The sequence below is a fragment of the Equus przewalskii genome, chromosome 24 (assembly GCF_037783145.1).
Source record: "Equus przewalskii isolate Varuska chromosome 24, EquPr2, whole genome shotgun sequence".
In the NCBI taxonomy this organism is placed as follows: Eukaryota; Metazoa; Chordata; class Mammalia; order Perissodactyla; family Equidae; genus Equus; species Equus przewalskii.
This window is the reverse complement of record NC_091854.1, coordinates 7,925,308-7,940,604: the sequence shown is the minus strand read 5'-3', so window position 1 is coordinate 7,940,604 and position 15,297 is coordinate 7,925,308. Positions and strand designations below refer to the sequence as shown.

The window sequence follows — 15,297 nt, the reverse complement described above, 5'->3', positions numbered from 1 at the left end:
GATGGTAGAGGTTTTTTTTATTGATAGTAATTGTATTTGTTTCCTTGTTGTTGATAGATCTTTAAGATAGATCATCACTTATAGCTTGCTTTAACCAATCCTGTGAGATATTCTGTGTTTATTAAAGTTATTATGTATTGTTTTTGGAAAGACAGAAGAACATGCACAATTATTCCGTTGGCTGAATCATCTGAAGATGATTCTGTTGTTCTTTGGCAACCAATTCTTTTCTTTTTCTTCTCCCCAGAGCCCCCCAGTACATTTATATATTCTAGTTTTAGGTGCTTCCAATTGTGGCATGTGGGATGCCGCCTCAGCATGGCTTGATGAGTGGTGCTATGTCTGTGCCCAGGATCCGAACCCATGAAACCCTGGGCTGCTGAAGCAGAGGGCACAAACTTAACCACTTGGCCGCAGGGCCAGCCCCTGCAACCAGTTCTTATCTTCAAGCCACCAGACATCTCCACTTGGATGTCTTATACACATCTCACATCCAACATGCTCACAGTTAAACACTGATCTTCCCTAGATTATTCTTTGTAACAAAAAGTATTGACACACAGTTTTTCAAGCCAGAATACTAGAGATTGTCCTTGATTCCTTCCTTGCTTTGATTCTTTCTCACGCATTCTGATCATTAGTAAGTCATTTGGATTCAACCTCTAAATTGTCCTTGCAACTGTCCTAGTCCAGGCTACCATCTTCTTAGTTCCAGTGATCCTGATTATCCTGCCTTGTTGATTCTCGTAAATGGATGTTGGATCTTGTCAAATGCTTTCTCTGCATCTATTGAGATGATCATGTGATTTTTATCCCTCATTTTGTTAATGTGGTGTATCACATTGATTGATTTGCAGATGTTGAACCATCCCTGCATCCCTAGTATAAACTCCACTTGATCATGGAGTATGATCCTTTTAGTGTATTGCTGTATTCAATTTGGCAATATTTTGTTGAGCATTTTTGTATCTATGTTCATTGGCAATATTGGCCTGTAATTTTCCTTCTTTGTGTTGTCCTTTTGATATCAGGGTAATGTTGGCCACATAGAATGAGTTAGGAAGTATTCCATCTTCTTCAATTTTTTGGACTAGTTTGAGAAGGATAGGTATTAAATCGTCTTTGAATGTTTGGTAGAATTCTCTGGAGAAGCCATCTGGTCCTGGACTTTTGTTTTCTGGGAGGTTTTTGATTACTGTTTCAGTCTCTTTACTTGTGATTGGTCTATTTAGATTATCTATTTCTTTTTTATTTACTTATTTACTTTTTTGCTTGGAAAGATTCACCCTGAACTAACATCTGTTGCCAATCTTCTTTCTTTTTTCCTCCCCAAAGACCCAGTACATAGTTCTATATTCTAGTTGTAAGTCCTTGTAGTTCTTCTATGTGAGACGCTGCCACAGCATGGCTACTGACAAACGAGTGGTGTGGTTTCATGACTGGGAATTGAACCTAGGCCGCTGAAGTCCAGGCTGCCGAAGCAGTGAAAGTGCCAAACGTTAACCACTACGCCATCAGGGCTGGCTCTCTATTTCTTCTTGATTCAGTTTTGGGAGGTTGTATGAGTCTAAGAATTTATCCATTTCTTCTACGTTGTCCAATTTGTTGGCATATGGTTTTTCATAGTATTTTCTTATAATCCTTTGTATTTCTGCAGTATCTGTTGTAATTTCTCCTCTTTAATTTTTAATTTTATTTATTTGAGCCTTCTTTTTTTCTTAGTCTGGCTAAGGATTTGTCAATTTGGTTTATCTTCTCAAAGAACCAGATCTTAGTTTCATTGGTACTTTCTATTGTTTTTTAGTCTCTATTTCATTTATTTCTGCTCTAATTTTTATTATTTCCTTCCTTTTGCTGACTTTGGGCTTTGTTTTTCTTTTATCTAGTTCTGTTAAGTGTAGTTTAAGATTGCTTATTTTAGATTTTTCTTGTTTGTTGAAGTAGGCCTGTATTGCTATAAACTTCCCTCTTAACACTGCTTTTGTTGCATCCCATAAGAGTTGGTATGTTGTGTTTTCCTTTTCATTTGTCTACAGGTATTTTTTGATTTCTTCTTTGATTTCTTCATTGATCCAGTGGTTCAGTAGCATGTTGTTTAGTCTCCACCTATTTGTGACTTTCCCAGCCCATTTCTTTTAGTTTGATTTCTAGTTTCATAGCATTGTGGTTGGAAAAGATGAGTGATATGATATCACTCTTCTTAAATTTATTGAGGCTTGCCTTGTTTCCAAACGTATGATCTGTCTTTGAGAATGTTCCATGTCTACTTGAGAAGAATGTGTATTCTGCTGTTTTTGGATAGAATGTTCTATATATATCTATTGAGTCCATCTGGTTTATTATTTTGTTTAAGGCCAGTGTTTCCTTCTTGACTTTGGGTCTGGATGATCTATTCATTGATGTGGGTGTTGAGGTTCCCTACTATTATTGTGTTGCTGTCAATTTCTCCCTTTAGGTCTATTAATAGTTGCTTTATGTACTTTGGTGCTCCTGTGTTAGGTGCATATATATTCATAAGTGTTATGTCCTCTTGGTGGAAAGTCTCTTTTATTATTATATACTGCCACTCTTTGTCTCTTGTTGTCTTTTTTATCTTGAAGTCTGCTTTGTCTGATATAAGTATGGCAACACCTGCTTTCTTTTGTTTGCCATTTGCTTGGAGTATCTTCCATTGCTTCACTCTGATCCTGTGTTCATCTTTAGAGCTGAGATGTGTTTCCTGGAGGCAGCTTATTGTTGAGTCTTGTTTTTAATCCATTCAGCCACTCTGTGTGTTTTGATTGGAGAATTCAATCCATTTACATTTAGAGTGTTTATTGATACGTGAGGGCTTAATACTGCTATTTTATCTCTTGTTTTCTGGTTGTTCTGTATTTCCATTGTTTTTTTTTTTTCCCTTGTATTTCTGACTGCCATTTCAGTTTGGTGGTTTTCTGTGATGGTTTTCTCTTTATTTATGATTTGTGGCTCTGCTCAGAGTTTTTGTTTAGCAGTTACCATGGGATTTGTATAAAAGATCTCATAGATGAGATAGTCCATTTTCTGATAGGCTCTTATCTCCGTTAGCCTAAGCAGGTTCCATCCCTTTCCTCTTCCCCTTCTGAGTTATCATTGTCACAAATTTTCTTTTCTGTGTTGAGAGTTTGTGACTAAATTGAAGCGTTTATAGTTATTTTTGATCCTTTCCTTTCCTTTGTCTTTTATGTTATAATTGTTTACTAACCTAGTCTGATATAGAGCTGCAATTTTTCGATTCTGTCTATTTATCTCCTTGCTCAAGGTTTTATAAAGCTTTGCTTTTCAGCTTGAGATGGAAGGCTCCTTTCAATTTCTTGTAAGGCGGGCCTAGTGGTGATGAACTCCCTCAGCTTTTTTTTTAATCTGGGAAAGCTTTTATTTCTCCATTGTATCTGAAGGATAGTCTCACTTGATAGAGTATTCTTAACTGGAAGTTTTTGTCTTTCAGCGTTTTCAATATATCATTCCATTCTCTCCTAGCCTGTAAGGTTTCTTCTGAGAAATCTGCTGAAAACATGATAGGGTTTCCTTTGTAGGTTATTTTCTTCTGCCTTGCTGCCTTTAATATTTTTTCTTTGTCATTGACTTCTGCCAGTTTTACTATTATATGCCTTGGAGAAGGTCTTTTTGCGTTGATGTAATTAGGAGTTCTATTGGCTTCATGTACTTGTAAGTCCAGTTCTTTCTCCAGGTTTGGGAAGTTCTCAGCTATTATTCCTTTGAACAAGCTCTCTGCTCCTTTCCCCTTCCCTTCTCCCTCTGGAATGCCTGTAATCCTTTTGTTGCTTTTCCTGATTGAGTTGGATATTTCTTCAAGAATTTCTTCATTTTTAAAAAAGTCTTAATTCTCTCTCCTCCACCTGAAGCATTTCTATATTTGTATCCTTTAAATCACTAATTCTGTCCTCCATAATGTCAGCTCAGTTTTTTATGGATTCTGGATTATTTTTTTATCTTATTAATTGTGTTCTTCATCTCCAGAATTTTTTTTTTTTTTTTTTTAGAGTTTCAGTCTCTGGTGAAGTGTTCCTTCTGCTCATTAACTTTATTTCTGAGTTCGTTGAACTGTCTTTGACTTTTCTTGTAACTTGATGACTTTCTTTATGACAACTGTTTTGAATTCTCTGTCATTTAGATTGTAAATTTCTGTGACTTCAGGACTGATTTCTGGGGACTTGTCATTTTCCTTCTGCTCTGTTAATGTAGTCCTTCATGGTATGTGAATTGATCCTTAACCAGCGCATTTGTGGTAGTATCAGGTGCTGATTCCACTTGCCACTGGTGAGGATAGGGCAGGAGCTGTGGTTTCTGGTCCCGTCTGCTGGAAGTTGTGCTGGTAGGGCTGCGTTTGTGTGCTGACTGCAGCTGCTTGGCATCTTATCCACGCGTGCACAGGTGGGGGCTCTGTGCTCTGCTCTTGGGTAGCTCTGGTGTAGGACCAGCTGAGCTGGTGTACTAGATAGCAGGGTGGGGCACATTCTTTTGCATATGTGCGGGCGAGCTCTGCCCTTGCAGGCAGTTCAGTTGAGCTGCTGTGCTTGGGGGCTCCTTCACGCACACTGAGCTGCGCCACTTGGTGAGGAGTGTTCCCATGGGCGGGGCTGCCATGGCACTGTGGGCGCTTCTGTGGGCTGGGCCACCACTCTGAAAGCATTCATGCACAGCCCAGGCTGTCCCTCCCCTTTCTCTTACAGTCACACTGGCCTCTAGGACCTGTGACCTAGATCGCTGCCCCTGGGGAGACGGAGGGGTTTACTCACTTAGTTCCACTGCCTCCTGGGGATCCAGTCCCCCCACCTTCAGATATATGGCTGCATGGATCTCTCATATGTCCTATTGTGCTGTGTAGGGAATCCTCTGTTGCTTAATGAATGTCTGTTTAGTTGTAACTTAGAGAGGAGAGACAAAGAGAACAACTCACTCTGCCATGATGCTGACATCACTCTCCAGATTTTGGTCTGTTCTCTCCAGGATAGCAAAAGTGATCTTTGAGAAATAAACTAGAACATGTCATTCGTCTATTTCAAACCTCTCTTTGGCTTCCCATGGAAGAATGAAGTCTAAATGCGTGCTGTGGTCTTTGTGATCTGGTCTTTGCTCAATTCTCCATTCTCATCCTGAGCTACTTTCCTCTCATTCACTAAAGTTTTCCCGGAATACATTTTTACTGCCACCCTGTTCTCTGACTGGCTGCTCCTCTCTTTATAGTAATATCTTATTTGGCACCTTCAGAGAGACCTTCCTTAGCTATCTTCTTTATAATAGGTCTCTGCCTTAATTTACTTAGAACCCTGTATATTTTCTCCCTAGCACTTAGCATCACATTTAATCACTTTGATTACTTATTTTTTTATGACTATTTCTTACACTAGACAATATCCAGAATCCTTTTCTCCTCACAGAGATTTTTGTTCTAATTGGGGACATAAGTAAAACTAAGTAAATGTAAGTTATTCCTCATTATGCATATCTAACTCCTGAGTTCAAAGAGCAACAGTTGGGATATCAAAGGATATGAGGTTATCTGAATCTATTTGACTTCTAAGTTTTAGTGAGTAGCGAGAACTCAGAGATTGAGGAATACGAGCCCTATCTTAAAATATATTCAAATATATTTGGTTCTTGTGTTTATTTAGCAAGAATTTGGAGAATAAAGAATACCTAAATGTTATATGTGCAATGTCATAATGTCATGGAAAAAATAAGAATAAGAGAACTATAGAGTGGTGGGGTTAGAAAGAGAGGGTTGTTTCGTAAAGGGTGGCTTGAGCAGATGACGTTTGAGTAAAGGCCAGAAGGGAATGTTGGAGTGAGCCAAGAGGATCTCTCCTTCCAGACAGTGTAAATAGTCTTCTTATGCTTACCAAATTTGAGGACAGCAGGCCAATAGGCTGGAGTGAAATAAGTGAGGGGGAAGAGTGATAGGAAATGAGGTTGGAAGGAGGGCTGAGGTGGGGGAGAAAGATAGAGAGATTATACAGATCCTTATAAGCCATTATGAGGCCTTTGGGTTTTACTTGGAGAGAAGATTAGAAGTCATTGGGCGTTGAACAGAAGTGTCAGGGTCTTATTTGAATTTTAAAAGATCACTTTGCCCTTTTGAGAATAGACTCTAGGATGTAAAAGCAGAAGAAGGAAGGCCTCTTAGGATGCTATTGCAATAATCCAGTTGAGAATTGGTGATTCCTTGGACCAGAGTGATTCCCACTTATAATAGGAGTTGGATTCTGGATAAGAAGGTAGAGCCAAAGAGATTTGCTGATGGATTGGATATTGGGTTTGAGAGAGAGTGGAGTCAAAGATGACTTCAAGGTTTTTAGCCTGAGCAATTAGAAGAATGGAGTTGGCTTGATGGAAAGGATAGACTTTTGAAATAATAGATTTCAGAGTGATGCGATCCAGATGTCATAAGTCATAGCATTCTCTGGGAACATACAAGGCAGAAGAACATGCACAATTATTCCTTTGCCAGAATCATCTGAAGGATATATTGATAAGAGAATCACATTGACATCTGTTGTTCTGTGTCAACTAGTGATGGAGTATCTGTAAAAATTTTGAATTCCTTGGATATTTATGCAGAGCATTCTGAAGACCTCACATAGTACTATATAGTTTGTCTTCAGGATGTCTGAAATTTTTGCTCATGTTTACAGCTACTTGAAGCTAATCACAGAATTCTATTAGTCTGAGTTTGAACCAGGCAGCTTTTTGAATAAAATTGATAAGCCTAATAAATAATAAAATTAATGGGTTTTGCAGTCTCCAATATTATATCTAAATTGGTCTAACACTGTCAGCAAGTGTGTGTGGGAGGGTGTCCGTGGGGAATGGGAGTGTATTGTGTTTATATTGCTAAAAAGCTGACCTAAATGAATTAAAATAGAATACTAAGAGAAAAGTCGTGTTAGTTTTATATTTTACTCAAGTATTGTCCCTGGTTCACACTTTACTAGGCACTCAACAGAATGTAGCAGTTTCTTCTGTAAAAGAAAAACAATCCCCCAAAGCATCAGACAAAGTGTTTAAGCAGCAAGTGACTCCCTCTGTATTCCCGGAGACATGTGTTTCTCTTTTAAATGTGGCACAAGGTGCTCCACTCAACTCTACCTCACAAACAGTGGCCCAGGTAAGTTTACTGTAGCTTTAAGATGTTTCAGTGTAAGTTTGGTTGTTGTGATGTCTATACCATTTTTTAACTTGATATGAAAATTGGTATTCAGCGTATAGCAGGTAATCTTTTTGTTTGTATGTATTTTTTGAATAGACAGGATGTGAACCAAATTTTAGAGATTTCTTAGGTAGAATTTGAACTGGTTTAGTATCTTTATAGTATTAATATCTGTTGTCCAACTTCATTTTTTTTTGTAATGTAACTTTTCTTGATTCACAATTTGACGGATTGATAATTTTCTTTTTAAAATTGTGTGCTCTAGCTGATTTCAGATATTCAGAAATTTTTTTGGTATAACTATGAGCTTTTTTCCCCTGTCTCTCACTTTGTCTCAAAGGTTTACACAAGATAATCTTTGGGATGTAGGAGGAAAATGGGCAACTATTTATTTTACCAATAAAAGAGAAATTAACCTTTACTAATATTTAATACATGAAAGATTTGGTGATAGTAATCCTTTCCTTTTTTTCTTTTTAACTGATAAGGGTAGTGATTTTAAAAAGTTTGAAAACTGTTGCTCTGAATGTCACCTTCATTTCAGGTTTTTTGTTGTTGATGAATTGTTTTGTTTTAGGTTACAAGGGGTGTGAAGAGGAAAGCAGATACAACAACTCCTACAACTTCAGTAGTTAAAGCAAGTGGTGAATATTCCTCAACACTTACAGAAAAAAAATTGAAAATGCCGCCTATGAAAGAAAATGTGCTGAAGAATGTTTTCCCAGATTCTCAGCAACAATGTAAAGCTGTAAAGAGTATTAAAGTAACTGAACAATTAAGGCATTGCAGTGAGATTCTTAAAGAAATGCTTGCAAAGAAACATTTGTCATATGCATGGCCCTTTTATAATCCTGTTGATGTTAATGCCTTGGGACTCCATAACTACTACGATGTTGTGAAAAAGCCCATGGATCTTGGAACCATCAAGGTAAGTGTTGTCTTAATAGAAGGAACTTCTTTTCTTTATTATAAAAGTAATCTTGTCATTGTAAAGAAATTTGAAATTCAGAAAAAGATGAAGAAGAAAATTAAAATCACCTCGATTTTATCCAGTCATACCACCTAGAGTGAATCTTGGGAACATTTAAAAATGTGTCTTTTTATTTTCTTCTGTTCAAACACATCCATCGTTCTTTACCATAATATTTGAGTTACAGTATGTAATATAACTCTGTACCATGAATTTTCACTTACTATATTGTGGACATCTTATTATATATTCAAGAATAGTTTTAATAATTGCATAATTTGAATGCAATTTTTTTTTTTTTGGTAAGGCATTTATGTAGTTTCCAACCCTCTGTAGTTTTCTGTGTTTTTTTTGTTTGCTTTTTTTTTTTTGTCTTCTGGTGGATTGGTAAGTTTTCTTTGTTGCTGACTTGGAAACTAAATTATTGGCAAAATATGTATTTTAAGGGAAACTACTAAATGAATAGAACTTAGCATTTACAAAATTATTATCTGTCTTCCTCCTGAATGACTACTCATTGTACTCCCTATTCTTTATTATTGTCTAGAAGTTTTGTTCTTCTTTTAAATAGTTTTATTTTTTCATCATCAACATTGTTTATTAACATGTTACTAATTTTTGTGCTCACCCTCATTTCTTGCTTCTTATTCTTCTCTCAGTTTTTCTTTTGGCGGAAGTGCAAACTTCAGTGGCTCTTCCATGAGCGTTTATAGATCGTAAACTCTTGATAGTTGTATCTCTGAAAGTGCCTGTATTTTGTCTTGAATGATTTTTAACTGACTGTGGAATTCTAGAATGACAATTATTTTCCCTCAGCACCAGGAAGATATCTTCTGGCATCTATTGTTGCTGATAAGAAGTCTGCTGTCAGTCTGCTTGTCATCCTTTTGTAGGTAATCTGTCTTTCCTCTCTCTAGTTTAATTTTTAGTTTTAATTTTCCTCTCTCTAGCATTTAATTTTATTCATCTTGATTGGCACTTAACACTTTCAATCTGAAGCTCATGTTATAAATTCTGAAAAAATGTTTAACCATTCTTTCTTCAAAATAAGCTTTTCTACTTTTCGCTGTATACTAATTCAGACTGAGAGGTCATGAAACATTGCCTGAAATCAGTAAACCTGAGCTGAGTCTTCATGGATAAATAGGACTTAGTAAGTTAAAGGACATTTAAGGCAGGGGGAGCAACTTGGAAGGCCTTGAGGTGAGGAAAACATATCCAGAATACTATATTTAGGCTAACATGAAACATATGGAGAATATGAAGCAATGACTAGGGGAAAATGAGACTGGAAGGAAACTGGAGCTTGCATGTGAAAGAGCCTCATTATGAAGAGGCCAACAGCTGCCATTTCACCTGAGAATTATGTCCTCCTATTGATTCTTAGAATGATTTCTCTAGAAGCAGTCTGTAGACTGGTTGGGAGGCTCTTTTAGGATTAGAAGGGTAAGAAGATGGTGACTTTAATTTAGTTCTCTGAAATCATTCTCAACTGCCAATGATCTGATTGGTGGAAAATTATGTTTTGTGTTTTAGTTTTATGTTTTTTTAATTACAAATGAGGTATGGCATGTTGCATTGGTTTATTGGCCTTTTGTATTTGTTTATTAATTGTCCATTAATATACATGTTTTGCCTAGCAGTCTATAGGATTTTCTTTTCTGTTTGCTTGTTCTTCTTTTTGTAGTGGCTGCCTAACTTTTGCTGCTCTACATCCCGACTCTTCCATCCACTTTATATGCAGCTACCTAAAAATGTAACCTGTGTTGATATTTCTCTTCTGTTCTATTTTTAATGTCTTTTCATTCCTTGGAGAATTTTAATATAAATTTTCATTTAGATGTTCAAGATTGGTTTAAGGAGTATATCTTTACGCTGCTTTCCTATGATCAAACTTGTCTATCCAAGATTATCTTATCTGGAAACACTCTGTTTTCCTGGTTTTGTCATTTTGTTCCTGTTCTTTCTTTACTTGGAATGCCCTCATTCCCTAATCTGTACTTGTCAAAATTCATTGGTTTTTTTCAAAGCCTAAAAATATGAAACAAATGTAACAGAATTTTAGCATTTGTTGAATCTGGATGGTGGTATCTGTTTTTGGTATTATCTGTATTCTTCTGTATGTTCGAATTATTTCATAATATAAACACTTAATATGGGTGCCCAAATAATTATTGAACTATGTTGTTTGTGAATCCTATAATTTTTCCTTAATTTAGGGAAAAATGGACAACCAGGAATATAAAGATGCATATGAATTTGCTGCAGATGTTAGATTAATGTTCATGAATTGCTACAGATACAATCCTCCAGACCATGAAGTAGTGACAATGGCAAGAATGCTCCAGGTGAGTTGTTACGTGTGCTCTGATGGTGAGTTTCCTTTGAACATAGTTTAGAAATTTTAGAACCATAACTCAAGAGATAAAGAATAACACCCACAACCCCCAAGTACTATTTTAAAATTGTGGGGTTGGTTTGTTTGTTGAGATATAGTGTTTTTGGTAGCAAATCTTTTGATGAAGCTGTCCTGCATACAGAGGATATTGGGGAGATATTAGTGAAGAGGGGACAGTAGATATCTGACATAGGGTTGACTGGAGCCCATGTCCCACTGAAGGGAAGGCTCAAGGACTTTTGAGACTGAGCCATTGGGAGGTGGTAGTAGAATGATGCACCAACCGCAGGGCAAGAGATCCTTGAAAGGAGGTCCTCTGTATAATTTGAGAGGTCTGTCTCACCTGGAAAAAAGGAGAAAAGTTGCTAAGGTTGTCAGGCAGGGAAGCATGAATCTTGTTATATTTCTTCTTCTGGAAATCCTCCCCCCCCCCAGTTTTATAGGAATATAATTGACGTATAACATTGTATAAGTTTAAGCTATACAACGTAATGATTTGATTTATGTATATATTGTGAAATGATCACCACAAGGAAAAACAGAATTCTCGTCAAAGCGTGACACTGAAATGTACCTTTTGTTAAAGGTGTTATTGCTGCATTAAATCAGAAATGCAAAAAACCTTGACAGTCTAATTTTCCGTTATAGGATGTTTTTGAAATGCATTTTGCAAAGATCCCAGATGAACCTGTTGAGAGTATGCCTTTATGTTACATGAAAACAGATACCACTAAAACTCTCAGTAGAGAAAGCAGTAGTGAAGCTTCCTCTGAAGATAGCTCTTCTGGTGACTCCGAAGATGAACGAGTTCAGCGTCTTGCGAAGCTCCAGGAGCAGGTGGTTGATTGTAGTGATACAAGTTTTTATATTCTTTCTATAGCTGGTGCTCTATCACAGAGTCCATTTCTGGATTAAAAGCTGTTCTATTTAGATCACTCAGCAACTGTGGCTTTCTTTACTTATTGGCACATTTGTATTGTTCCTGCTCAAAAAATCTATATATCTTAAAATTCTGTTACTTATCTTCCTAATCACAATGAGTTGATTCTCATTGAAATGATTTATATCACATAATCTGAGATATTTTATGGATGAGATCTTTGTTTAACTTTTGCTGCCTTTTGTGATAACATGTTAACCTGGAAGCTCAAACCTGAAAAATCAATGCTTAAAACTTAACGACTACCTGGAAATGTTAATTATTCTTGGTCTGTTCTTAGATGAATATTTAAGCTTATGAGTTGAGTACTTGATAGTGTTTGTAATTTAATGTATGCTCTTCAAAATAATGAATTTGTGAAATAAAATAACCTAGAGGAATATGCTATGAAATGAGTTTCACAAAGGATACTCTTAACTTTTGAGTGCCTTCATTTTTCTCTAGTATCTTTAATTATTTAGAGCCATGAATGTTTAAAGAATTTTTCCTTTATCAGCTCAAAGCTGTTCATCACCAGCTCCAGGTTCTGTCCCAAGTACCTTTCCATAAGCTAAAGAAAAAGGATGAAAAGACTAAAAGGGAAAAGAAAAAAGAAAAGGTTAATAACAGCGATGAAAACCCAAGGAAAAAGTTTAAACAAATGAAATTAAAGGAAAAGTCCAAGAGCAAGTAAGTATCTTTATGATGCCTTCTTAAAATAATGTTATCTAAAAAAAATTTGACTAAATTGAGTTTTTGTTACAGTCAGCCAAAGAAGAGGAAGCAACAGGCCTGTGCTCTGAAATCCGCAGGTGAAGATAATGCCAAACCTATGAGCTATGATGAGAAAAGGCAGTTAAGTTTGGATATAAACAAACTCCCTGGAGATAAACTTGGGCGAGTTGTTCATATAATACAGTCCCGAGAGCCTTCACTGAGAAATTCCAACCCTGATGAGATAGAAATAGACTTTGAAACCTTGAAGGCATCCACACTGAGAGAACTAGAAAAATATGTTGCTGCATGCCTAAGAAAAAGACCACTGAAACCTCATGGTATGTGTTTCTCTGTATTAGTAGAAATCAGATGGTATTTGTGTAAGTTTTTGCTTAGACTCACTTTTGTTTGCCTCAATCACACAGGTAAGAAGATAACGAAGTCCAAAGAAGAGCTTCGTTCACTGAAAAAGCAGGAGCTGGAGAAGCGCTTACTGGATGTCAATAATCAATTAAATGCTACAAAACGTCAAACAAAATGTAGGTGGCAGTTTTTTAAATGTTCTGTGTCTATTTAATTCTACTGGCATTTTAATGTGTCTTCCTATTTTGCAGCTGAGAAAACGCAGGCATCATCCAAAGCCGTTGGAGGTGGGTCCCGACTGAGTGACAGCAGCAGCAGCAGCTCCTCAGCCTCGGAAAGCAGCAGCAGCAGCAGCGGCTCGAGCTCCTCGGACAGCAGCGATTCCGAATCAGGTTAGCCGGCCCTTTAAGTGCACCTGTTTGTGGGGAAGTTTCTTTCTTGTAATACTGAGTCATTGAAGAAATGTTTGCCCCTTACCCAGAACCTATGGTTTAGATGCCACACTTATTATTTAATTGCATGTTGACGATCTTAGTATTTTCCTTAGAAGAGATACTGTGTAAAATGAAACTTCGTATTATACGTATGTGACTTACAGGCTTGTAATGTTGAAAATAAGTTTACTAAAGTGGAGTAGTCTCCTCATATATAATGCCAGGTCTTAATCCCAGAAAATGTGAAATAATAAAAGACCGATCTTCACTTGTTTTTATATAATAAAAGATTATTTGAGGACATCTTTCACTTTATTCCCAGTGATATATCAGACCACTCTAATGTTGTGAAGTGTGTCCTGTTGTGACAATACATTCTGAATTGAATAATCATTTTGAATTAAGAAACCAGTCATCCAGAAACTGTGTAAAGCAGGATTTTTTTTTTCACTCCTATGGATTCTTCACTGTAGAATATTATCTTCCATTTATGGAAAAGTGCGCTTTCACTTCAACTTCTCAGTTATGCTAAAGTACCATATTAGCTTGTAGAGTTTGTCATCAACAGTATCAAGCTTAACTCATTCATGTTTTCTTTGTGCTCTTTCATCAGTGGTCATGTAGGTGGCAGGTGATCACTGCCCCAAGGATACTGACTTGGCAGTGGTGTTCCATCACTGCTCACCAAAAGGCAAATTCAAAAGATAGGGCACTTTTGTGCCTAAAATTTTGCTTTATTTTTAATGAGATGTTTCTTATTTGTCATAAAATTCAGTTCTCTTTTTTGGAAAAATTCCATACAGAATATTGTCACATCAAGAATTCTTACCATCTGTAAGACTATCCCCCTTATTTCAGTCTGGTAGCGAGGGGCTGCTGGCTCGAAGGACTTTCTGTTTCACTTTGGGTTCAGTTTAGTTTGCATTTATGTAGTGCTGATCGCTGCATTCTGTTTTTACATTTCCAAAGTACATAGTGGTAAACCCTTTTGTTAGAATAAACAGAATTGTTACTTTTGTTGGAATTTGTCATACTAGAAATATTTTAAATTAATTTAGGGCTCTGGTTATACATTATTTCCTTACATTTGACTTTTAAGCATAAAACAATACTGGAAAAACTCTTTGCATTTAGTATTTTAAGTTGTAATTAGCATTTGTAATTTCATCTAATAAAGCATTTGTGGCCTAATAAGTTAGAGCATTTTGTCTTTTATTTGTAGCATCAAGCTCTTATTGAAACTGTTAGTTTGAATCACCTAATTACATATTGACCACTGGTCAATAAATGCCTTGAGTATTAGAGGAAACGTACCATATACAGAGTGCTTCGACAAAGTACCGTAACTTGAATTTGGAGTATTAGTTTCTGATAGAATCTTCCAATATGTTGCTTGAAGGAAAGAATGTTTATCATCCACTATGTTGTGTTCTTAAAATGGTGTTAATAGATGTTTTCCTAACTTTAGCAGAATAACTCAGCCTCCGAAATCTCATTTTAAAACACTGTGTTGAATTTTTATTTTATGACTGACATTCTTATGTAATGTCATCTTTTTCAAGTAACAGGGGCTGTTTTTAAAGATTATTGTTAAAATCAAAGTAGCAAATTTTTCTATTTCAACCTACATTATGGATAGTGTATAGGTTTGTGACACTAAGTGCAGTTTGTCTTCCAACATGGTGTATGAGTTATCATTCATCTCTGAAATTTTCATTGTTTTATGAACAAACTGTGTACTTCATTGGGAAAACACTGTGTGTGTGTGTGTGTGTGTGTGTGTATATGATATAAATTACAAAGGCAATGCCTAACTTAATGGGGAAAAATTACATTTTTGCTTACTAAAATAAATTAGTAAATGAAGTGATAGGACCTTTTATCCTAAATATTAACTTCAGCTGTGCCCGTTCAAATACTGAAAGCCTCTTAATTTCTACTGTGTAAACTAAGTACGTTTTTTACTTTCCTGAGAACAACAAAAACTATAAAGGATTGTAAATTGTGAAAAAAAATTGTCAGACCATATCAATAGCAATATCTATTGTAAAAATAAGTTAAAGCATCCCCATTCTTAATTATGCTCATGACAGTCTCAAGGAGCGGATGACAAATCCCAAGTTTCAGGGTGGGAGAAATGGGACTGTTTACTGAGAAAATATAATTTGTGAAAATTAGGTATGTTAGCACCCATGTTGTTACGTAAGTAAAAATTAACTGAAAATATAAATGAGATTTTGTAGCTTTAAAATTTATTATGATTTGTCCAGAACTGAAACTTACAGTTGGAATATCTTAATTCCCAGA

The 15,297-nt window shown here is 36.2% G+C and overlaps 1 protein-coding gene across 30 annotated transcripts in view; it reads left to right on the top strand.

Annotated features, from left to right (window-relative positions):
- Window positions 1-15,297, top strand: part of BRDT (bromodomain testis associated) — a 48,079-nt gene that overhangs the window by 11,651 nt on the left and 21,131 nt on the right. For all 30 annotated transcript variants that reach the window (XM_008524426.2, XM_008524421.2, XM_070592779.1 and 27 more), the window contains 8 exons: window positions 6,975-7,147; window positions 7,767-8,117; window positions 10,379-10,507; window positions 11,206-11,394; window positions 11,994-12,166; window positions 12,242-12,531; window positions 12,619-12,732; window positions 12,808-12,948. In XM_008524426.2, coding sequence (XP_008522648.1) covers window positions 6,975-7,147; window positions 7,767-8,117; window positions 10,379-10,507; window positions 11,206-11,394; window positions 11,994-12,166; window positions 12,242-12,531; window positions 12,619-12,732; window positions 12,808-12,948 — 1,560 coding nt within the window. The remainder of the gene's footprint in view (window positions 1-6,974; window positions 7,148-7,766; window positions 8,118-10,378; window positions 10,508-11,205; window positions 11,395-11,993; window positions 12,167-12,241; window positions 12,532-12,618; window positions 12,733-12,807; window positions 12,949-15,297) is intronic.